General features: G+C 42.8%; 1 protein-coding gene across 1 annotated transcript; it reads left to right on the forward strand.

The window, feature by feature from the left end:
* The first annotated feature begins 1191 nt into the window (after positions 1-1191).
* UTP25 (UTP25 small subunit processome component) lies at positions 1192-25784 on the forward strand. The gene is made up of 12 exons (XM_075925446.1): positions 1192-1366; positions 4508-4547; positions 6013-6271; positions 6814-7020; positions 9257-9345; positions 12474-12884; positions 14541-14760; positions 17407-17609; positions 20635-20817; positions 22199-22311; positions 22797-23042; positions 24417-25784. Exons 1-12 carry the CDS (start codon positions 1266-1268, stop codon positions 24661-24663), a joined length of 2319 nt encoding a protein of 772 aa, XP_075781561.1. The 5' UTR covers positions 1192-1265; the 3' UTR covers positions 24664-25784.
* The last annotated feature ends 189 nt before the right edge of the window (positions 25785-25973 follow it).

A 25973-nucleotide genomic window follows, 5' to 3' on the forward strand; every position in this document is an offset into this window, starting at 1 on the left:
ACATGGGTGGTGTGGCACTCACCAGGTCAGCATGGGGAACGAGGCTGCCCATGCTCTACCAACATTCAGAACATGGGGGCCTGGCTCCATTCATGTTTGGGGGCCGGCTTCCACCATGGCCCCGCTTGCTACCTACGTGCACCTCTCTCACAAGGTCCCTGTGCCCCGGGCAGTGGCTGGCTGCCACTCACCCCTCTCCTCCATTGGCCAAAGTGGCAAGCTCCTACTCAGCCAGAGAAGCCCCTAGAATTCCCCCCACCTGCACGGAAGAGCCTTAGGGCAGCTGCAGCGATGCCACCCCAATCTGCTCTGGGGAAATCTGCAGCATCTCTTGATTCAAGGATGCTTTTGAACCTCATTCAGGTTCTGGCGTGGCTGAGGCTGTGGTATTTTCTACTCCGCTGCTTCAGCCACCCCGGAACCCAGATGTTTTCCCCCAGAGCAGGCAGAGCTACCACAGCAACAGCCAGTGTCTCCATATCCTTTTAAATCACCGGGGCAATTGCCCCATTTTACCCCCCCCCCACACACACACAATGGTGGGTCTAACTTGCTGGGAGAGGATGCCACGCCCCAAAAGCTGCCCCAGTTCACAGAGGGCGGGGGGAGTCCTCTGGTCCTAGCCCCAGGGCAGCCTGCAGCCGGTTCTCCTCTGCCCCATCCCAAAGCCCACATGCCCAGCCAGCGCCCTCGCCCTTGCACTCAACTCTAAGCCCCCTCCTGCACTGGGAACCCGCCCTGCAGCCCTATGCCCTAGACCTGAGCTCCTCCTGCACCTCAAATCCCTGATCCTCACCCCAGCCAGAGCCCGCCTCCCTCGCCCCCCGCATTGGGCAGCAGGGCGGGGAACCTGCTCAACGCGGCTTCCAGCCCATCTGCACATTATTTTAAACAGACACCGGCTCACAGGCAGGTGTGGGGGCGGGAGCGGGACCTGTTCTGGGCCCCACCAAACACGGTACAAGCCTGGCGCCCCGGGGGGGGGGGTCCGATCTGTCCCTTCAGAACTAGCGTCCCCCCGCGCGCTCCCGAGGCCCCTTCCCGCTCTCGGAGCCTCGGCTTCTACCCGAGCCCCGGCGCTGCCACGGGGCTGGCGCCGGGATGCGCGCGCCACAGCCTGCCCACGCGCGCGCCCTGGCTACTGCCCTGCGCCTCGCGGCGCGGAGTCTCAGCCAGCGGGGCCGCCCAGCGCGGTGCCGCGGGGGGGGGAGCGATTTGCCAGGTTTTGCGACGGGCCGTAAAGCGCCAGGGAGCACGGCCGCGCCATGAGGAAGAGGAGGCCCCGGCTGCCGCTGATCGGCGGCCTGAGCAAGAAGCAGAAGCGGCACCTGCGGGAGTTCGGGGAGGAGCACCCGTTCCACGACAGGCGAGTGGGCGCGGCCCGCCCGGGGGCTCCGCTGCAGCCGCGGCCTGAGTGGCGCGTGATGTGACTCGTGGGGCCGCTGAGCTGCCTTGTTCTTCCCCGTGTTCTCCCCCGCCGCGCAGAGCGCGAGTGCCCCCCCCCCCCGGGCTTCTGACGCTGCAGCGGGGGCAGCACCTCGCTGCCGGCCTCCGATTCGCCCCGAGAGAGCAGCGGAGGCTAAAGGAGGCGAGCGGGCCCCTGAAGTAGGAAGTGAGGCGGCGGCGGCGGCGAGAGTTGTAGCGATCGCCCCGAGCTTAGCCCCACCGGCTGCTCCCAACCCTGCGTGCCCTGGGGGGAGGCCTGCGGAGAGTCTGCCTGCAGCCGGGCCCTCGGCTCCCGGGGAGGCTGCTCCCTGCTGGGACAGGCTGGCCGGGGCCGGGGCGCTGGACCAATGCTGCTGGACCAAACTGGAAACCCGGTGTATAATGCAAACCACTTCAAGCCAGGGGTGCTGCAGTGCCGACACCCCCACCCCCCATTTCCAGCATATAGGGGAAGGGGCTGGCTTGAAAAGAGCCAGCCCGGGGAGGCAGGCTGCTCTTACTTTAGAAGGCCACGATGGCGAGTGATAAAAGCAGGTGGCTGGGAGACTCCTACTGTGTCCCTGGTTCTTTGTAACTTTGGATGAGACACTTGACTGGTCTAAACCTTAGTTTCCCCATTACTCATCCACCTTTCCTAAGTGGGTTTAGATCTTTATCTGACAAGCGCCTCTCTATTCAGATACAGTTGTATTAAAGCTCCCCCCTCTGCTGCCTACAGTCCAAATTGAAAGTCAGATGTTTCGTATTTGGCCTTGAGGCAGTGACTTTTTACTGAGTACGAAGTGAGCTACACTGATAGAAACCTGTAACAGGCCCCTTCCTATGTGGGCTGCGCTTTTGAGTGTCCTGCAACGGTTTAGTGGAACTCCATAGTTGTGGAGACTGCAAACATTCTGACCTCCCTCTGACAATGGCTTAGGCTGACATGGTCAAACTCTGTGTTACTCTACACTCTGGACAAGCCCATTGAGTTAAATCAGGACCTAATTAGATGTGGTAGGTTTAAAACAGAGACACAATTAAACTATTTGCCTACAATCCAAACCTAATGTGTGAGCATCCTGTGCACACCAAGAGGCTGGTTGGGTTTCATTTAATTTTCTCCCCCTCCTCTGGGGGTAACCCTATCCACCCCTGCAGCATTCTGCTTTCTCCACCTGCCACATCATCCTCACTTGTGAAAATTCCAAGTGGGACTTGGCTGATCAGTGTGAATATTATGAAGTGTCATGTGGAGATCACAGGTTTTAGAAACTGGAGATAGCATGTTGAACGGCCACCTGTGCACCTGAGGGATATGCTGTCAGCTGCAGAGTCCTGAGAAATGGTGCTGAGGACTGTTGTCTCCCCCTAGAGCCACCCTTATCCAAGTTAGAGACTGTTAGAATGAATGAGACTAAGTGGATCTGATTGGTAGCCCATAATAGATCTGTTTTTATGGATCTCTACATGCTGCTACTGTCTCATGAGGGATGAGTACAGTTTGAATGTTTAGTCCAGTTTATGTAGTGTTTGGCTTTCACAAACCCCTGCTGATTCATCTGTCAATTAACTATAAAGAGATCCTTCACTAGTATGGAATTGAATTGCTAGCCAGTGTGTTTTACAACATTTAGCAAGATGCTGCATGTGAGTTTTTTTTCTAGAGGAACAGTACTTCCCTGCTAGTTTACTGATCCTATCGTAGTGCTGTAAATGCTAGTTTGCTCCAGTTAGCTTTTGTTATATGAACTTATTTAGGAGAATAACCATGTAATCAATTGGGGGCTTTATTGTTAATGTTTGTAAGGGAATTTGCCTGTCAGAAGCAGCAAAGCAGAATGCTTGGCTTAGGGATGTGACAGGTTAATCCAGTGGTCCCCAACCTTTTGGGACTGCCGGGGGCGGGGGCTGTGCATGAGCTGCGCCCCCGGGAGCAGCGGCCGTGCATGTTCCAGGCGCCTGGGGCACAAGAATGGCTCGGGCTGGTCACTAGATGGGTGTACATAAATGTCCTGGCAGGCACCATGGTGCCCGCGGGCACCGAGTGGGGACCATGTTAACTGGTAAGCATCACCCTTAATGGGCGATACTTACTGTTTGGTTAATTGGTGGGGCTGGTGTGCATGTGTGCGCACTCCAGCTCAGCTGATTTAACTGTTTAAACAGTTAAATGGGATTTTACATCCCTAGCTTGGTGGTTATAGCTTTTGTGAAAGACGAGTCATTTCATCCTCTGCCAGACTCTGTAACTGCCTTAATTCCTCTCCTTCCCCAGTCAAACTACCATAATAGGGCACTTTCCCTTTCACCAGTCTGATTCATTAAACTGTTATTTTATGTTAACTCAAAGCCAAAATCATCCAGTTGCATTTTATAGGCTCAATGTCCTTCCTCCCTGGCACAGGGCTCTTAACTCCTCAGAGTTTTTTCTTCTACCTCTTTCTATAGATTGCTTTAGTCTTGCCAGACCTTTCTGGCTGGCTGGTATGGAGAACAGATTACCTTCTAGGACCATAGTATCCAACCAGTTCTGAAGCAGTAGCCTCTATAGTGAACTAGTCACATTCAACTGGCCAAATAGCCACATGTGGACACCACAGCTATAAGGAGCTTCTCTGGTCCTTTAAATTATAAGTGTGTGTCTCTTTATCTCTCTTTTACCCTTGTATCAAGGCATCAGTCCACATCTCCCTAGAGCTCTTGGTCACCCACTCTAGGCTATTCTTAGGTCTTTCCTAGCTCTTGGTGTCCCTCTTGAAGATGGCCATTCTTGAAGGGTCATTCTTACAGGAAGCCCTACCTTTGGAGCTATCATTATGTGATGTTTGGCACCTGACCCAAAAAACTCACTTGGGAGGTGGAGTACTAGGCATGGCTATGGTTGAGTCTAGTTCCCCTTAAAGATCTAGCCCATGCTGTAACATTTAGCTTTTTTTCAAAGTTGGCTTTTAATTACACTGAGACTTTTTGGGGGTTCATATTTAGTGTTCCCTTTTCCTCATCCCATCATTTTATTATGTCATATGTGGAAAAATGATCAGATAATTGAAATTTATTTTTCTTAATTATGTCTTTTCAGGGTTTCTGGAAGAGAAGAAACAACTGAAATTTGTGAGCTGGTAATACACTATTACTATTTTTATAGCCCACTTTGCAATGTTATTGATGGTCATGAAACTAGTGTAAAGCATTAGACAGTATGGAGCTAATTTAGATGCCAAATCTAGATTAAAATTTAGGTAAAAACCTGCTTGTAGAATACTTCCAGTAAAATTAAAAAAATCATTAAAAACAGTTTTGTTTGATTTTAAACATTTCTCTGACAGATTTGCAATCCAAACATTTTAGCATTGCCTAGAACAGGAAGTAAAATTGAGTAGAAACTGATGAGTCTCTTTGTCATCAAAACTAAGTGTAAAATGTCTACGTTCTATTGTCACCCAGCAATAATGGTGAAAAGTAAAACTTTAAAATTGAGTGTTAATAAGTATAAAATAAAACTCGAGAGTGTCCCTTGTAACTGTCTTACTCATGGACGTTATAGGGTAGGCAATTTGATTTTCATTCTCCAGTTAAACTATTTTTTCACTGAGTGAAGGGATTTCATTCAAGTTTGTTCCATTGCTCTAGATCTGTAGTGCTTTCATTTTGTTTTGGTCAGGAAAAGGGAATCCTCTCCTCTGTCCCCTTTGAGGTACATGAAGCGGTTTCACAACTTTATGGTGAAGATTGGATTCTTTTGCTGGTTTGTTTCATCAGCCATAGTTCACATTGTTGCGTACAGTATCTCTGTTGCCTCTCTCTTCAAGATTTCAGGAGCTGAAAAGGAAAATTTACTCTCATGGGGATGCTTGTCAGTGTTCCTACATAGTCATGTGGATTTGTAATGAAGGTTGCAGCGTGAAATTTATTTGCAGTCCTAGCCAAACATTATTACACTGGATCATGCTGTGGTCTGGTATAGCAGATGAGCTAGTATTCTGAATATTGCATAGGTAGTCAAGGTTGGCCTGCTTCCAAGTTCTGTAGTGTCATTATAAGGGACTTTTGCTGACTTAGTCTTTCAGAGATCGAGTTTGCCTCATTGAAAGTCAGATGTTTCGTATTTGGCCTTGAGGCAGTGACTTTTTACTGAGTACGAAGTGAGCTACACTGATAGAAACCTGTAACAGGCCCCTTCCTATGTGGGCTGCGCTTTTGAGTGTCCTGCAGCGGTTTAGTGGAACTCCATAGTTGTGGAGACTGCAAACATTCTGACCTCCCTCTGACAATGGCTTAGGCTGACATGGTCAAACTCTGTGTTACTCTACACTCTGGACAAGCCCATTGAGTTAAATCAGGACCTAATTAGATGTGGTAGGTTTAAAACAGAGACACAGTTAAACTATTTGGGTCTGTTCAAGAGCAGAATCATGGAATGCAAAAGTTAAAATGGGAGGTGTTGGGCTGGAAACAAACATTAAATGAACATACTGCAGGTTTGTGTATGTAGCCACACTATATGTACTAGGCTTTTAGGATACATGCCCATTGACATGTGGAAGGAGTAATATGTATGTTCTGGAACATTGTTTTCACATTCAGCCTGAGAATTCCGATCACTCACATTCAGAAAGTGATGGAGAGAGTGACCCAGAACAGGTCTCAGTGTACCACAAGCTACTGGCCACATTAAAGACAGTTCCAGATGCCAACAATGAAGATGATGATGAAAACGAGTCTGAAGAAGATGGTGAGAGTGATGAGGCAGAGACAGGCAGTGAAGAGTTTCAGGAGGGGGAAGATGTAGATGATTCAGCTGATAAAGAAGATGAGGGTGATGTGCAGGACAAGGAAGAAGAAGGTACTTTTTGTTTGTCTAATGCAGGGATGGGGAACCTTTTTTGGGTCGGGGGCTGCTGATCCACAGAAAAATCAGTCGGGGGCTGCACAGAAGTAAGAAACAAAACAAAAACCCCTCACTGATTGAGACGGAGAAAGACACTCCCCACATTTCCTCTTGCCCTCTAAAGGCCAAAATATTTGAGATGGAAGGAAACCTCCTTCGTCACAAGGAGAGTCTCATTTCCAAGGTTGAGTAGCAAAGAATTCTAGTGAAGAGGTGGCAGCTTTACAAAATTGTAGCTATTAAAATGGTATTGTTTGGCAGCTTAAGCACCCATCTGCAAAGATGTTGTTTAAAATAATCTCTAGGGCATCACGTGTAAGGGTCACTGTGAGCCTTTGTTACTGTAAAACACAACCCAGTTTTGTTTTTGGATAGAATATTGAGAAAAATAACCAGTAGCTAAAGTAGGACTTGAAATGTAACCAGCAAGAGTCAGCTGTCCATACAGAGTGACTTTTAGGAGAACATAACTCATTTCTTTCTTCAATAATTCACAGCTAAAGATACAGCAAAGCAGACGCTTGAGCAGGAGCAAGCCAACAGAGCAGATACCTCTAGTGACCCAAAACATGGAGCAAGTGAAGAGTTCACTGATGTGAAACTTGAATCTGAATTTAGCTTGGAAACCAATTTCTTGGATGAGGAGACTGGTGATTACAATGCAGATGAGAGAGAGAAAAACTCTTCTGTCATGGTTTCAGAAGGTAAAATACAGTATTGGTTTGTGTAGTTAGCTGACACTAGTAGGGCTCCTGTAGTTTGACAGTTTACACCTGTTTACAATAGCCACACATGGCAAGACTGCAAATTCCTTAAACATATGATACCTAGCCTTTGAATTCTCACATAACATCCCTGTTATGGGACTTGTAAGTCTGTTATGTCTATGTAAGCTACATTTGAAGTTCACCTGGTAATGTGTATAGAGTCATTGACTGCAGACTTGGGTATCTCTTTATTCCCCGGTTAACAGTGACATGATTGGGACTGCTGGTAGGAGAGAGCAGAATGTTGAATTTACCCACACGCAGGTCATGCAGGTAATGCAAACAAAGACTGAATTTTGAGAATGTAGATGCCATCTGTACTCAACTCCTGCATTTCAAGAAACAATGGCTGAGATTCTTACTGCTGCTGTGGCCCCTTTAATGCCAAGAAAAAGGGCTGGAGAGGGCTTTAGGCATTTTACATCAGTGTGTAGCTAGAGGGTTCACTTGGCACTAGAACAGGCATAAGGTGGACTTCTGAGCATCCCCTCAGAAGCCCTTATGTAACATGCAAGCCAGGAGCATACTCTGTAGATTTTGGGCAATGATCCAGCCCAAGGAAGTTGCTGTAATGCAGACATGCTGTTTGCACCGTCTAAGTAATGACCGGCTTGAAGACACCAAAGGCTGTGCGTTCTGTGCTGTGCTTGTTAGCAGTGAAGCTGAGAATCTTCCTCTAAATGTTAAATCAAACGGAGATGTGGAACCTAAACTCCTGTGTTTGAATCACAATACCATGTGCAGTGAAAAAGTACCATATCACACATGGGCACTTGCAGAATTTCTGTGCCTGTTTTATGCTGTATGGTTTTGCTATTAGATGGGATAATTTGAGAGAAATTATATTTGCAGCATCCCTGGTGACACTGGCTTGTCTCCTTACAATGGCAGTTGATATTAAATCTGGGTTGGAATTTGCTAAATTGCTAAAGTAGGATGGAAGCATCAAAGAGCCAGGTGATGAGAGTAACTGTTCATTCTTGTTATCCTGGGAATATTGCTTCTGTTGTGGGCATTGCATTTTAATAGGAACTACCAGTTTTTCAAATACATACTTGGCCATCACAGTGTCATTGTTCAGCTGATAAACGATGTTTCTTTGTGAAATTGTGGACTGCAAGTTGCTTCTCTAACCTGTGGTAGAAAGGGAAACCAAGTCTTGTAGAACAACAGATGGGGTACATCAGTCCGGGAACAAACTTCTGTTCTGTCCTTAGCACCATTTTCAGGAAGTCACTGCAGGATATCAGGCCCCTTCCGTGGCCAGCCAATACTGGAACCAGAATAAACTGTAACAAATCAGGGATGCTCTTATCTTTACAGTAGTATTCTCTTCAGTGACATTGATGGGATGATATGCATAGTATTTCCACAGTTTAGAAAACCCCATGAATTCTGAGCACAAAATAACCTCAACTCATTAGCATTAGGATTCTCTACTGAATATTTTTACTTATGAAATGAGCAATACCATGTGATGCAATTATTATCCGAGCCTGATTTTCAAAAAGCTGTATCTATGAATGTGCAGGCTGTTGTGTACGGACTGCTACCTGATCAGCTTGTGCAATTAACTTGCTTAACTTAATTGAAAATCAGACCTTTAAAGATCTCAGAAGTTCTTTAGGATGGTAGGAGAGATTAGATCAATCAGAGTATTCACTATCTTTTACGGAAATGAAATTTTTTGAAAGCAGGATTTTTTTCAATTGCTTCTCTCCCATAACTAGAACAGTATTGACATAATTGATCAAAAGTACCCTATCCCAGACATGGCTTTCTAGGAAAAAAGAAACTGGCCCATTATTACTATTTTTTCGTATGATGGGAGATGCTAAGTGATGTACAGCAGTACAAAAGCCCAGGTTAGATGGAAAATGACTACACCCTTGGAATGCTGTCCACTAATCTCAGTTGTTATTGTCCCTGTCTCACTTGTTGTGGGGTTGAAGCGCCATTGTCTCCAAAGTGGTGCAATTTTAAAATGTTTGTTTATGTGCAGAGTATTTGCTATTCTGTAAAAGTGAAAATGTCTCTTCCCTTCAAACGCTGTAAAATCATTTGCTCTAGCAGTTACGTTACCTGGCTTAAAAATATGTTTGCCTCAATTTGCAAATCTGTTCAGAATGTTTATTCCAGATAGAATAACAACAGCTGCTTGTGTTTTAAACAGATCCATTCAAACAACATATGACCAAAGAACTGGAAGAAAAAGAAATAGAAAACATTTTGTCACATCCTAAAAATACAGTTCAGCTAAAGGTAAGGATGTGCTTGTTTTCTCCATCATGAACTTATACAAGGTGCCTGCATTAAATGAAATTGATTTTTAGCTTGCAAAGTATACAAAAGGATTAATGTTATTCCAAATTCCAGTGTCTGCTCAGAAATAGATTCAGAATATTTTGTATCAGTTGGAACTCTTTTCAACATTCAATCAGACTGAATTGTTGCTGAGATTTTTCTGTTTTGCCTAGTTAAAATTAGGCATGTGAGAGGTTAACTGGTTCCAGTTAACTGGTGGGGACTGGAGGCTGAGGGCAGAAGGCTGCTCCAATTCTGAGGGACCCGCAACGGACAGGTACTACTTTGACCAATGGGCCCGCATGCATGACAGTCACGGGCTGCTCTAGCTAGGCTGAAAACTTGTGCTTGTCCAGGATTTGAATCTGGGATCTCACACCTAAGACAAGACTCCTCCTCTGCACAATGAGCCACACTTAACAGATCTGCTCTTTGATCTAATTTTTCAAATACAAGCATTTGTCACTAAGGCTACATCTACACTGCAAGGTTTTTTGCGCAAAGCCAGGTGTTTTTGCACAAAAACCCATGGAGCATCCACACCTCAAATATGCTTTTGTGCAAGTAAATGATCAGTAAAATGGCGGAACAGAGGGCGTTTTTCGGCATAGGTAAACCTCCTTTTACGAGGCATAACTCCTTTTTGTGCTACAGCTATTGTGCGAAAAGGCAAGCGCGGATGCTCCAGAGAAGAAGTGTAGGTGCTCTGATTGCCATTCGCTGAATGGCAATCAGAGCATTCTTGTACAAGAGCATCCATGCAATGTGGATGCTCTCTTGCGCAAAAGCACATCGCTTTTGCGATGTGCTTTGAGGTATGGACGTGCTCTTGTGCAAAAAGTTTTTGCGCAAAAACTCTTGTGCAAAAGGCTTCTTGCACAAGAAGCATGTAGTGTAGACGTAGCCTAAGGGTTCTGTTTCCTGGGTGGGGGTGGAGGAGGGAGTGTTAAAAATGCCCAGCATATGTAACATCTTGGAAAAATTATCCAAGAGGGAACCTGAAGCCATCAACTCTGTTCTCCTAGTAGTTTTAGAAAATCTGGTAATGAATAGGAACCAAAGCTGGATAGATGGAAAATATTTTAGAAAATGAATACAATTTTTTATTCCTTGAATTGCCACAGCATTCAAACTGAGCTAGACACTTTCCAATACAGGTGCAGCCTTTATTGAGAAGGGTGTGTGATCTATTTCAGATTTTAAATTGATGTTTTTTCTCAGTTGTAATCTTACTTAACAATTATCATTAGTTTTGTAATCCTAGTACTGACTCACAATAATGAACTGCATGAGATGCATCTTGATAGTCATTGTCCTAGGACCACTGAATCCTATCATTCATGTCCATGACATTCTGCTTCTAGTGCCATGTTGATTATATCTCCATGAAAGTAGTTTTTTCTCTCTCGAGCAAGCGAGCATCCAGTTATTCAACACCAGCATAGATTAATTTTTAAGTGACTGATTTTTAATCAGCAAGCAAGAAATCTTGATATAAATAATTCAAATTTATTGGCATAATTTGATGCTACTTTTTTCTTGTAGAAAATATATGCAAAACACATTTATTTAAGTAATATAGAGAGTTAACATATCTGAATAGATTTGTAATTTTTACATTTTTAATATGTTAGAAAGTGGCGAATGATAAATTTTTCAATAGATTAATTTTTATTCGTGATTTGTCAAGCTGCGTTTTGATGGAAATTAGAATTTAGTTTCAAAAATCTATAAAACTGTTTTAAAACTTTTTTAGTAAGCAATTAAAATTACCTTAAGTTTTTGTATGCATAATATTTTAAAAAGCAAGTGTATTAAAACATATTTTGCATTCAAAACTAACTGATTTAGTAAATAAAAGAAGCATATCTGTAGCTAATGAGTTGCACTGATTGTTTCTGGTCAGCATGCCCTTTACATCTTTGAAATTAATAGATATCCACTCACACCTCGTTGTTGTACTCATATCCTGCTTTTTCTAGTTGAATGAACTGAAATAAAGAAAATATTCTCTCTGCACTTGCAGAAGAGGCTATTACAGTCAAAAGTTGGGCTCAGCATTTTGTCAAACTGTTGTTCAGGTACTTATGATCAGTGCAACGGTCTTATTTTCTTTTAAACTGTGGGAACAACAATGTACTGCTTGAATGTTATTTTTCTTTAAATTAAATTATTTTAATAGATTGTAGTATAGTATATTTAGGTTGTAAAATGAATGGTCATAATTTTAAAGAAGTTTCTTAGAGAGAGAAATAATTTGCATTAAAATACAATAGCCTTCTTTCTTTATCATTTATTTTTATCCATATGTTGTGTTGTCTTACTGTTACTCAGGCTGGAATCTGATATTTAATCAGAATCTTATGGTAAGCCATGATTTTCTTGTTAAAGATGGGCATAGATACAGATATAGAGCAAGTATAAATTGATGAATGATGCACATTGGTAAATTGTGTTCAAGTGAGACTAAAGGAGGTTAAATTGGTGCAACTTATGTGGTGAAAGGCTAGAAGATGCTAACATCTTATTTAACTTGTACCTTCTAGTTACTTCCCCAACTGCACTCATCACTTCTGGTCTTTCAGAATGTAAATCACCCTAGATTATGCTTCCTGGTTAAACTCTCTAAAACACAGCAACTAACATGTAATTTACATCGCCTCTGAACTTGTTCCTTGATTTTAAAAAAGTGCATACACGAATAATTTACCAAGAAACTAAATGATATGTCTATACTATGGAGACTCTATGAGCATTGCAATGCTCTTCTAGCCCTGTGGTATACATGCAGCTTACACTGACAGAAGTTGTCCTGCAAATGTAGCAAACAGTGGGGGTTTTGTTGGCAGCTACATTGGTCAGAGGTGTGAGTTTTTCATGGTCCCCATCTGAAGTACCTTTTTTCAATAAAACCTTTTAATGTAGACCAAGCCCCAGAGACCGTGCATATGGAAGGAAGAATGGTTTTTAATTTGTATAAAATTTGAGAGATTAGTGTTTCATGTATGTTGTTAAAATAACTGCTATAGCAATGCATATTTTTGGTTGTGTGGAGCTAATGTTGGATTTTTCTTTTTCTTTTCCAGTGGCCAACGCTAGGCCAGTTAGTTTTTTCTTCTGCACTACAGCAGTCAGAAACTTTTAAGCCATGTAAAGAAGCTGGTTTGAAACGGCTTCATCTTCATAAGACTTTAGAATCTACCTGGCCAGAAGTGAATCGCCAGTTCTTATCCACACGGACTAAACAGAGCAGTCACCCATTTACCCTGTTGCAAAAAGAACTCTTTTATATTATGAATTGCTACAGGGACTTGTTCTATCCAGAAAGAACTGCCTTGGGGAATGGGGAAGAAGTCCGTCATACTTACTGTCTTCATGCAGTGAATCATGTCCTGAAGGCAAATGCCCAGGTCCTGAGCAATAATGCCAAACGAAGAGATCACAAGTCAACAGTTGAGAGTGATGACTTGAGGGACCAAGGACTCACTAGACCTAAGGTGGGAGGACTGCATTAGCTTAATCTTTTCTGGGGTAATTGATTCTGCCATGCAAATGTTATAATTGTTTATCCTGGGCTCTTCCTGTAGCTCATCATATCTTGTGACATGTTTTCAATTTTTGTCCTTCCACACTGGCTGATCATGTTGCCTTGAAGCTCTCTGCCAGGGGCAAAGGTAAAGTGTCTCAGAGAAGGGCTAACTTTAGTTTGCACGTTTTGCAGGCAGTCTAATTCAAGGAGACCCCTTTTTTTTCTAGAGCCATGACAGATTGATGTGTGTCTCCTTCCTTGTTCTTATTCCATTGCTGTTCTTATTCCATTCCACAGCCTCCATATCTCCCTTTAAAACTTATATTGTTTGTGCTTTTAGAGATCAACATCTATACATACTGCCCCAGATAATCACTGGCTGCTCTTAGGCCCAGGGGATATGGTTCTGTATAGTCACTAATCTTCAGCTAAATAATTAGGAGTTCCTACTCCCTTTCCCCTGTTTCGCAAGCACTACTGTTGTTACAGGTAACGCTTTGCTTCAGACGGAATTCCTCTGCTGTTATTACATAATTCTGATGCTGTGTCAATTGAAAACAGCAGGGATCTGTTTGTATTGGCTGTGGGGGATCTGGTCCCATCAGGTTCCAGTGAGGCCACTTTTTCCGTTTCACTGGTGATGAGGCCCAGATTAGAGCTGTCCTGCTATTAAATTATGCTCTTGATAGAGAGCCTGGCATGAAGCCGCCATAAACTGATTAGACAGCTGGATTCAGTTTGCACGTATTCGTCACTGGAAGTGTCAATGGCCTTGTTTAATAGTTCCAGTGTTGGCTTGTTGCAGTATGTTGTGGACAAATCACCTTTTAAAAATATCCTGTTTGGGCTTTTTTCTTCTATCTATTTATTTAGAGTATTTGGTTCTAGTAAAAGTTAAGGCACAAACTTAGAGCCAACAGAGTGCCAAGTCCAAGGAGCTGCATAGATACTGCTCCAGCCATTTGGCTGGATAACCTGTGTACAGGCCTTTGTTAGCTTATGGCTTGAGAACAGGAAGATCTGCAGAATAGCACATTCTTTGGTGCCCGTGCCCATGTCCATGCCCTGCATACTAATGACCCGAGTGCCCTCTGCAGAGCTGAGCACCAGACTATAACTTGGGGTAAACACCTGGGCATCCATTGTACAGTAGAGCTTCACAGGTTCCACTTCCAAGGGTTTCTCTTTCCCCACAGAAAAGGGGGCTAACTGGACTCCTTATTGCATTTCCTGCTCTGAGTCACTTACAGCTGATTTTGTTATAAGGTGTTTGGAAGCTGTCATCTAGGGCCTGTTTTAGTGGAAGTGCATTTTGAAGAACATCACTGAGCCAACTTCAGGATCGAAACGTATCTGTTGAGTCAGTCTTCTCTTGCAGGCACAACCCTCTAGCTTGGAATGTATTGGCAAGGGCTCCGTATGTATTTCCTTTAATTGCTGGGAAATGGCCAAATTGCACAGTAAAGGGTACTGTGTGTAATAATAAAATTCAGCCATCTATGTATTTTTTTTTTTTTTTTTTTTTTTTTTTTTTTGTGCTCAAGAGAAGGCCTCCTTACCCAAGGAAGTTGTGTGTGTGGTGTTGTTTTTTTTTTTTTTTAAATAAGTCTCTTGGTCCATACAGGTGCTGATAGTAGTGCCTTTCCGTGAATCTGCTTTACGGGTGGTGCAGATTTTCATCAGCCTCCTCGAGTCAGGGAGTAAAAAAAAAATAGATGTAAGTAACAAAAAGCGCTTCAAAGGGGAGTTTGGTTCTGATCCAACCGACAGACCTCCTAACCTGAAAAGACCTGAAGATTATGAAGCTGTGTTTGCAGGCAACATCGATGACCATTTCAGGATAGGTAATAAAATAATTTAATCAATATTTTAGCTCAAAAAATTAAACGGTGATATGCTTTTCCTAAGCAACTTAGGATTTCTCTTGACTTCGAACAAAAATTAGATTCCTAAGTGTTTAAGTCACTTTTAAAAATGTGGTTTAATTGTTTTTGAAAAATTGATTCTTGGTCAAGGGTGACTTTTGTTTGGTTGATTTTGGTGAAAAGTTTTTCTGCTTCTTGAGTCAGATCAAGTTTAATATACTTTAGAACCCAGTGTCTCTCAATTGCAATGTGGATTTCCCTAGTCCCAATAAAAGAAAGGATGGGCTTTTTCACTTCTGGTGACCATAGTTTCTTCTGTTTAAAGCAGTTTGTTTTCACTGATGTTATTAATCAGTAATGGCTTGAGGAAAAAATAGCAATTCTGTAATGAGAAAAGCAATTTTTTACTGTATTGAATCAGATTTCCAGCAGCATTTTCATGCATGTAAAGGGTTGGGAAATGATGTGAATAGTGGTTGAGCAGAAAATGTCAAGACTGTTTAATAAATTGAAATTCCATGCTGATTTGGAAGCTTAGTATGCATAGAATTAGTTTGATGTCACAATGAACAACTACTTACCCGAACTCATCTGGACAGATTAAAAAAAAGGCTCTTAAAATTATTGTCCTTTGAAAGATAAATTGGCATTCAAAGATATTTGATAATGTTGTGGAAATGCAAACTGTTGCCTCCAACCATCAGGAAATAGTTGTCCTCTACTGAGGCTACGTCTAATCGCGTTCTGGCGCTGTTTCGAACAAGCGCCGTTTGGAAACTGAAACTGCGGTTTAGATGCAGTTTTTCCGACAACAGGGTGATTGTATAGGATCTTTTAAAAAATTGCCCTGTTGTCAGAAAAGCCAGGTCTAAACTGCGGTTTGTTTCGAAATGGCGCTTGTTCAAAACAGTGCTAGAACATGATTATGTAAATGAAGTACGGGATATTTAAATCCCCGCTTCATTTGCACTTTCAAAACGTCTAATTTACATCTCTCTGCCGACAGAGGGGTGTAGTTTAGACACGGCCTGAGAGTTGCACTGCTTTCTACTGCCAAATCACTTTCTTCAGCATCCCATCCCATGTAAAAACTTGTCTCATTCACTTATGATCTGTGAAAAAATGCATATCTGAATAGAGGAAATCGTCATCTGTCATCTTGCAGCAGCATTAAGATGGCATCCATTGCCATTTGTGTAGGCACTAAAATCCTTTTTAGTATGAAGTAGAGTGCATTTTAAACTCTGCTAGTTTGTTGTTTTTTAAAAAGTCAAGGTTTTTATTACATTAAATTGCAACTCTCTCTTGTGTTTTTATACCCAGTGGTAGCTTATTTCATTGACTTAACTTCCAGCAAGAACTTTTTAAATACAAATAATTTTAATTCAAACACACATAGAATGAAACCCTGGCCTGTTGAAGTCAGTGGGAGTTTTGCCATTTGTCAGGAATTCTAACCAAAGTGTCTAACTTTGGCACAGAATACTGTGGGCCCAAATATCCATAAGGTAAATGTGATAGGGATAACTAACTCGTTAACTTATTTTTATCCACAAGATATGATGCCTCGGTCATCCCAGAATGTCTGTATATCATGCAGTGTTCATAAAGTTAATCCAGACTGGCATTGATGGAAATGAGAACAGAATGGGTCAGCCTGCCTTTATAAAGGAAAGGAGTACTTTCTGTTGTGTGTTAGTACCACTTTCTCTGGTGGCTCTCTGAATGGTATTAATATATTTTTAATGGTATTGATATCTTCCTCTGTCCAAGGACAATATGATTGCAACAAGATTTAAGGGAGAAGAATATAAACCAGGGGTGGGCAAATACCAGCTTGTGAGCTGGATCCAGTCTGCCAGGGTTAGCTGGTGGCAGGCTTAGGGATGTTAAATTGCGGGTAAGCAGCTAATTGAGTAGTGGCTGGTGGCTCTTAATACATTTAAAAAGCAGACACACAGTGTTTGGAACCAGGCGTGAGCTGGAAATCCTGGCTTGCACTGGTCCCCCGCTATGCCTTTGCCTCTTCTGCCACCCAGAGATGGTACTGGGGGGAACCAGTTTTTAAGCAGGTTCCCTCCAGCACAAGCTTCTTCTTCCCCTCCTCCCCCTCACCTCTCTGACAGAGGCAGCAAGGGGCGGGGTGGGAAAGCGACTAGTTGAGTCACTACTGCTTTTAGAGGAGTGTACTAGTCGCTTACATCTCTAGGCAGGCCCCCACTGTTATATTTACCGGGGTCTCTGCAGGTACCAACAATCGCAGCTCCTGTTAGCTGTAGATCTTCGTTTCCAGCCAATGGAAGCTGCAGGAAGCAGTGTTCCGGTCTGTGCCGCTTCCTGCCACTCCCATTGGCCAGGAACAGCAATCTGCGGCCAACAGGAGCTGCAATCGCTGGTACCTGCAGAAGGACAGGTAAATATAGCAGTGGCAGCGCACCAGAGACTAATCCCGGCAACCCCCGCTTTTTTATTTCCCACCCGTGGTATAAACTGCGGAGAGGAGAGGGAACTATGGATTTTTTTCATTGCATGACCCTTTGCAGTTTGTGTTGGTGGGTGGAAGGAACACAGTGAACAAGAAGTCAGACACCAAGAAAATTCTGATGTTTGATTTTTATTGGACAGGAGTTGCTATTCTTCAAAAGAGTATGCGATTATATGCACCATTTTACTCTTCTGATATCATCATTGCCTCTCCCCTTGGTTTGAGGACTATTATTGGAGCAGAAGGGGAGAAAAAGAGAGATTATGATTTCCTTGCATCAATAGAAATTCTTATAATTGATCAAGCAGACGTTTACCTGATGCAGAATTGGGAGCATGTTCTGGTAGGGTTTTTTTCCACTCAGTGTTACTTTATTTGTTTGGCGTTCTCTATGATGTCTAACTAGTGATATATAATTCATCTCTAGCAATAAACTCTGTCAAATTTTTGTTTCTCTCTTTCTCTCTGCCTTCCACTTACATTTCAACTCACAAATGTTTTTTACATGCTAAAAGTAATTTTGTCCTGGAATATCAGATGTACGCTGAAGTCAGCTAGGTGTATGGCACTCCTTAGATGTAAGTACTACTCAGCACTTTTACTTGATAGGTTTCAGTATTTGGCATGTCTGTAGCACATCTTATCCACAGTATTGTGAGGACTTTCACAACTGTTTAAATCTTGGAACAACGCTACGAGAAAGATAATGGATTGGTTCATCCATTTCTGGAAGGCAAAATAGCAGCAGCATGACAGCTTATTGTAACATTACACACCATTTCATGTCAGAAAGAAGAATAGAATATTGTATCTAAATATGCGAGGAATGTGGGAAGGAATTAGCATTCTGCCTGCCTTGGAGTTTGGTTTGTGAGAGTTAACACCCTTCTGGTTGTTGAATTTAGGTAATTCATAAATATTCCTTAAATTATTATTAGGGCCCTACCAAATTCACAGCCAGGCAAAACCCATCATGGACCATGTAATCGGGTCTTTTATGCACTTTTACCCATACTATGCAGTAGGGATGTGAGTGAGTAGTTGAGTACTAGACTGCTCACTTCTCCTCCCCGCCACCGCCTCCTTGCTGCCTCTGTATCAGGGTAGGGGGAACAGGAGCCAGTGCTTGGGCTTAAAAGCTGGTTCCCACCAGCACCATCTCCACGGTGCCACCTGACTCCCCCTCGCTGCTGCCTCTGATAGAAGCAGCAGCGGTTTGTGTTTGGGGGTGGGGGGGTAGGGGAGGCTACCAAAAAGCATCCCTTGTCCGCAGTGGCCTGGGCAGAGGCTGATATTAGGTTGCATTAGGAGGAGCATTGCCAGCGGATCCAGAGATGTGATTATTCCGCTTTATTCGGCTCTTGTGAGGCCACATCTGGACTATTGTGTCCAGTTCTGGGCTCCCCACTACAAAAAGGATGTAGATGCATTGGAGAGGGTCCAGTGGAGGGCAACCAGAATGATTAGGGGGCTGGAGCATATGTCCTACGAGGAGAGGCTGAGGGAGTTGGGTCTGTTTAGTCTGCAGAAGCAAAGAGTGAGGGGGGGATTTGATAGCAGCCTTCAGCTTCCTGAAGGGAGGTTCCAAAGAGGCGAGAGAGAGGCTGTTCACAGTAGTGACAGATGGCAGAACAAGGAACAATGGTCTCAAGTTGCGGTGGAAGGAGTCCAGGTTGGATATTAGGAAAAACTATTTCACTTGGAGGGTGGTGAAGTACTGGAATGGGTTACGTAGGGAAGTAGTGGAGTCTCTATCCCTAGAGATTTTTAAGTCTCGGCTTGACAAAGCCCTGGCTGGGTTGATTTAGTTGGGATTGGTCCTGCCTAGGGCAGGGGGCTGGACTTGATGACCTTCTGAGGTCTCTTCCAGCTCTATGGTTCTATGATTCAGAGTCAGCATGAGCTAGGATGCTCAGGCCCAGCTCATGTTGGCTCCAAGAGCTAATCCCACTGTGGCTCTGCAAAGCGCCTCCTCTTATCGACTAATTGTGTAATTTATACATGATTAGCCAAATACCTGCTCCTTAACATTTTTACTATACAGATTTGACAGGGAAAACCAGCATTTCTAAAATTGAGAGACCTAGCCCAAAAGGGAGTTGCAGGGGTATCACAAGGCGAATCACCCTTACCTCGGCTCTGTGGTTGTAATGTTGGCTGGGTGCCTTTCTCTGAAGGCAGTATGCTACCAGCAGCAGTGCAGAAGTAAGGGTGGAAATACCATACCCATGTTTCTTCTATACTGCTGCTTTCAGAACTGAGAGGCTAGAGATTGATGGCTGCTGACTAAGGGCCTACCTTTGCAGGCAGCAGCGCAAAGGTAAGAGTAGCAACACCATACCATGCCATCCTTACTTCTGTACCGCTGTTGGCGGTAGCTCTGCCTTCAGAGCTTGATTCCTGGCTAGCAGCTGCTGCTCTCAGGGCAATGCTGCAGCCAGAAGCTACACAGAAGGGTAGCAGTGCTGCACACCTCCCACAACGCCTTTTTGTGTCAAGACTCCTACAATTATCACACCATAAAATTTCAGATCAAAGAGCTAAAATAATTAAATTTTACCATTTAAAAAAAATCCTATGACTGAAATTGACCCCAAAAAATGGAGTGTGAATTTGGTAGGGCCCTAATTTATTTGAAACGTTACGTTTGTATCTTTCAGGAAAAAATACATTGCTCAGTCTATTAAAAGAAAGCAAATTTCAATGCCTGAAACACCCTAGTAAGGTGCCCAGGTATCAATTCCTAAGAATTAAGAAGCACCGTTAACACTTTCTGCTTTCAGAAGTGAGCTAGGAGAGTGTCTTTTCCAAGTAATGTGTCGGGGGGGGTACAAAACTTGAGTATTAACAAGAGTGCATTCATTGATACCAATCCAATTTCAATCTGGGTGAAATTCACTGCTGTGGCATTTAAGCCCGGTACTGCCTTCTCTGCACAGGGATGGATGAATTTACCATCTATGCTCGTAACTATCATTGAGTGCTATGGGGATTCCAGTTGGGCTTCACTGATTAAGCCAAGGCCCTAGAATTTCTGGAACTGACCCCCAAGTTGTTGAAAGTAACTACTCTTATCACATGGGGAATGAATCAGAAGCCAGGACCAAATCCAGAATGAAAGCTACTGCACTTTAAACATCTAAAATCTGAAGTGCTAATGAAATTAGTAGGTCCTGTAGAAAGAAATCTAGAAAATAACTGTTCCTCTGAGAGAACAGGATCCAGAAAGCTGTGTTTTGGGAGGCTGCTAGTCTTTATGCTGTAGGCTGACTAATCCATTTTCACTAACTTTTATAGTACAGTTAACTTACTTGCAAAGTGTGTGTTCATGGTATAAATTACATACATCTGTTTCTCTCTGTTTAAAGCACCTGATGAACCACATCAACCTGCTGCCTTTGGAGTCCCACGGTGTAGATTTTTCTCATGTGCGCATGCTGAATCTGAATAACTGGTCAAAGTATTATCGTCAAACTCTACTGTTTAGTGCGCTTCAAGATCCCCAGATTAACTCTATCTTCAATAAGCACTGCTTCAATTACAAAGGGCAGGTGAGTTCACAGATAGGTCTTAGATTTTGGAGGTAATGGAATAACTGGATCAGTCAGCTGCTTCCTATGTGCTCTTTTGTGGTCGGAGTGACTTTCTTGTGCCCTGCCTCAGTTTCCCCTCTTCATTCCTTAATAATTCTTTCCACCCCCTCTCCTATAAAAAAAGAAAGCTTTAATGAGTCTGATGATAAAACCAAAAAGGGGCCATTAAGAGAAAGTTCAAAATAAACACAAGACTTCTTCTTCATCTTAAGCTGGGCCCAGCCTCTCGTCGTGAGGTACTGCTTCTCACTGTTCCCTGAGACCCTGGAGATAACATACGACCAGTTGTACTGCCTTTGTCTTCTCTCCAAAAGGAAAGCTAAATCTCCAGCTGGGCCTTCTCCACAACCACAGCTCCCTCCCTTATGGACCACTGCAAGAGATTCTCATCCTGCAGCTTCACTCTGCAAACTGACCCCTTTGGCTATCAACAGGCCTCTGTCTTTCTGGCCCCCTCATTGGCCAGGCCCTGGAGACCAGCTTCAGTCACATGGCTATCGATCAGATGATTGTTCATTTTCTTAACTATGGAGGCAAATAAGCTGCCATCACAGTGGGCTGGAGCTGTCTCCCTTTAGAAGGGCCACTCGCTCTGTAACAAAATACCATATTCATCTTCTACATGAAGAAACAGCAATAGAAATTCTTATTGTTTGTGCATGTGCTAAAAGTTCATATAACCCACATCAGCTTTTAACCAACAGTACCAACCTGCACTAAGAACTATCTCCAGTGGCAAACCAGTGCTTTAAGCAACCTCTCTTCCCCAGAGATTCCATTGTAATTTGAATTATTTTGTTTATTGTGGCAGTACTTAAGAGCCAGACAAGAAGGGAGTCCCATTGTGCTAGGTACTGTGCAAACACAAAAGGACTCCTGATATAATAATTTCAGGTCAAATTTTAAAGATCGGTTTTGTATTGAATCTTTTAAACCTTGCTACTGGAGGTTTCTGGGGGGTTGTTTCAATCAAGTTTTTGTTTACACGGTACATTCTCTTTAGCTTGCTTTCAAGCCAAATACTGCAGCATTGTACTCATCCATGAGAACCATAAAGTGAAAATGACTACTCAGTTTTCTTTATCAAAGATGAGCAAAAGGCATACAGGAAACAGTGAGTTACTTTCCACTCGCATATCTCCCTAGACCTCATGTCATGCATAGTTACTCAGATACTGTGTAGAAGTAGTGCAGCCACTAGTTCTGTAATGACTTGTTCCTTCAGGCAACAAATGAGGCTGTTTTGAACATGTCATCCACTGAAAACTGATTAGAACGTGAAGGCTTCTTGAACACCATGTATGTTTCATCACTTCTCTGTTTGACTTGCCTCCCGCAGGTCGCTGTTAGGAACGTACCCTTGATTGGTTTCATCAGCCGTGTTGTGGTACAGCTTCCTCATGTCTTCCGAAGGCTGGAAGCTGAAAGTTCTATTTCTGTCATAGATGCAAGGTAATCTGTCACCCAAGCCATTCTGCTATTCCCCAGGCCTGCAGTTTCAAATATTGTGCTTAGAACATAGTGCACTCTATACACAGGGCTGGTGTGCCTCAAAAAAATAGTAGTGTGCACTCTTACTGCTCATCAGATAAGTGTTGGACGCTGCACAGTCAAGTGAATGCACTGGTACTTTCCTGCAAAGCCCCTTTGCCCCGTTCTTGTAAAAGATTACAGTCAACATCATAGATCCCCTTGCACTGATGTAACTTTGCATTGAGACCTTCTCAGGTCTGGAAATCTTGGTCAGTTTAAAGTTTTTCTTGACTGTGACAGAATAATAAACACATTTGGAGGCTTTGTGGGGTTTATTGCGGGATTAGTGTGGGTCGTTCATGTTTTTATAAGGCTTTGTTTCTTTGACTTTTTAAGAGAGCTCATCTACATGCTGGAAGGATGATTGAGTCAGGATAATATTAATGTGCATTTTCTTAACGCAGGTTTCAGTTCTTCATTGACAAAGTTTTGCCTGAGTATCGTGATGCAATCATGTCACACACACTCATTTATGTTCCATCATATTTTGACTATGTACGTCTTCGAAATTACTTCAAGAAGGAAGAGCTGAATTTTATACACATCTGTGAATACAGCAAAAAATCTGATATCTCCAGAGCAAGACAGTTCTTTCTCAAGGGAGAGAGGCAGTTCTTAATTTTCACAGAACGCTTCCACTTTTACAAAAGGTAAGCCATGGGCTGGATTCTGCTTTGAGATTCACATAGAGAAATTTGAAGGCAAAATCTGATCCCGTAAGAGCATGCTAGCCTTAAGTTAGCAGCTACAGATTGGAGCTGGGTAGTCTGATTCATGAACCAGTATAACCTCTTTGGGGAAATCTTCAATTGTAGTAAGAGACCCATGAAATAATAGCACCAACAAAAATTGCAGTAATAATATTTAATGTATAGGTCTCGATGCTTGGGGATGGTATATGCTCCCAACTTCCACTGATATGTGCAGGAACACAGCACTACCCAGAATTGGCCTCATAGTACCTTTCATCACAGTCTGCATCTGTGTTGGGATATTTCCTTTCACTGAAAAGGATAATGGAATTTGTTCAATGACAACAGCACTACTAAGAGAGTTTTTAGGGGGCATAAGTTTTCCAGATGAAAATGTTTGTGGAATTTAGTTAGGCAACCGGAAATTACAAATGTGGGATTCTGCTACAAGCCCAGAGGCTAATGTAATGACCTTGCATGATAGATTATGGAATTCCTATTGAGCAGAAGTTATGTGGGGGGCAGATCTTACAGCTGCTAAGTGCTCCCCTGTGTTACCTGTGGAAAAGTGTCGCAGCTCAAATCTCCAGTCTCCCCGTATAGCAGTATGTAGACTAGCTTAAAAATCTCAGCTTTAAATAAAGATGCGAAAAACCATAAGCTTTATGCCCATAAATTAACCTGAAACACTCACATCTTGCATCCTTTGAATTATACAGCGTCACAGAGCTATCTCATTAAGATCCATCATCTGAGTATAAGGGTCTTGCTAATTTTAGTAATACAGATCAACCCACAAGCTGTGTTGGGCTTTTTGTTGTTGATTTGAGCACATTCTCTCTCTCCCTCCCTCCCTCTCGCCTTCATGACCTTTTAGAAAATAGCTTTTCTGGTTAAACCCATATTCTAAGTAACACTTTTGAAATGGTGATACTTAGCATTTCAGGGGACAAAGTGAATGCGGTTGGAGTTAACTTACACAAATATCAGAATTTGGCCCTGCATCTTTAAAGTACAGCTATTAACTTAGTGTCCATGAGTTCCCTGTGTGCCAGAGGTATTTTGAGAAACTAAGGCAGGGAGGTTAAGGATTTGCCCAAAAGAAAATGCAGTTGAAGTCAGAGTTGAGTCCTTAATTAGCTGTGTAACCTTCATAAGTGGACAACAGAAATGAAAAAGGCAAGGAGTCCTGTGGCACCTTATAGACTAACCGAAGTGTTGGAGCATAAGCTTTCGTGGGCAAAGACCCACTTCATTAGATTCATGAAATGAAGTTTCTGAAATCAGATTGCAGAATGCACGATTGTGACACTGGTATTTTCTCTCATTCAGATACCTAATAAAGGGCATCAGAAACCTTATTTTCTATGAGCTGCCAACCTACCCCCATTTCTACAGCGAGGTGTGTAATATGCTGACAGCCATAGCCACTGGAGAGGAAGCTACTTGGACTTGTACTGTTCTCTATTCAAAGTATGATGCTCAGAAGTTGGCTGCCGTGGTAGGTGTAGATCGTGCTGCTCAAATGCTGCAGTCTAAGAAAAATGTGCATCTTTTTGTTACTGGAGAAAATGAATGAACAAAGTCACAGACTGAGACTCTTGTATGGACTTGGATCTTTTCGCCTAACATATACATTGGTGTGGGTTTTTTAAATAATTGTTTGGGGGGAGGAGAAAATATAAAAAATATTTCATTGGAATTTGTTTTACAAGATTAATTTGTATATTTAAATACAGCCACTTAAGCTAGCAAGGAAAGTAAAAGTTGCCATTTAAGCAAAGCAAAAGTGCTGCTGCTGTTCTTGTGTAAGTGAACAAGCTTAGAAAAAATCCTAGACTTCCTTGGCTATCTTACTTCATACTGGAAAATATTTAATAAACCGTTGTGAAGGGGGAAATGCCTTGCCATTAGATGATGGGTACTCCTTTTTCCTCCATTCTGTCTTGGGAAGTTCCCTATGTCCCTTCATTAAAGGTCACTCATGGAGCAGGAAATTCTTCCAGATATTGAGAGTGTGTTCATGCAAGCCATTCTCCACTACTTAAACTCCATGTTGCCCATCATTTGAGGGGATGGGAATAGGCAGAGCCAGTACTGAGCCTGGAAGTCTACTGAGTAATGAAATAGCCCAAGCCCTGCAAACCTGAGTCAGCTGTCATGGGCCAGCTGCGGGTTTTTCTTTGCTGTATAGACATGCCCAAGAGTTTCTGAACACCTTGAAATCTGTGATCTCACTCTGTGGTTTGTGGTCCAGCGCCCTTGTTGTCTATGGATAGCTAGGTAGTCATACAGTGCTGCCTCTCTTTGTTTCCAGGAACTGTAATTGAAAGAAGCTAAACAATATCAAATTCTTTCCTAATATTACTTTTCCTGATAAGCACTTGCAGTTGCCGTAGGGATATTATATGATTGTGGATGGAAGGGCTCGTGGTCTGTGATCCAGAGTGGGAAGGAAAATGCGCTAGAGCCATCTAGGGTGTGATCCATGCTGTAATAAAGTTTAAGGAAGTCCTCTTTCTTGATTCTTAATTAAACCATTGTGGCATGTTAATATATTTTAATAAATCTGTTTTGCTCTTGAAATAGTGATCACTGTATGTAAACTGCAGATGTAATGCCTGTAAACAAGTGCTAATTGTGGTTATACTGAACATAATTTCAGCTTGTTCCTGTATAAAAATAATTATTATTACAGTATTTGTCAGCTGTTTGGTTGAGATTATCCACTACTATTGTAAGTATGTTTGAAATACCAATTTATCCCTGTAGAAACATAAGTCTATATGGTTGTTTGCTGTTTGTTTTAGTTAGGTTCCACTGTTCTCAGCCTTAGTGCCTAAGTTTTAGGCACACAGAAAATGACAGGAAGAATGTTACAAACCACAA

This window comes from Pelodiscus sinensis, chromosome 3 (genome assembly GCF_049634645.1).
Source record: "Pelodiscus sinensis isolate JC-2024 chromosome 3, ASM4963464v1, whole genome shotgun sequence".
NCBI lineage: Eukaryota > Metazoa > Chordata > Testudines > Trionychidae > Pelodiscus > Pelodiscus sinensis.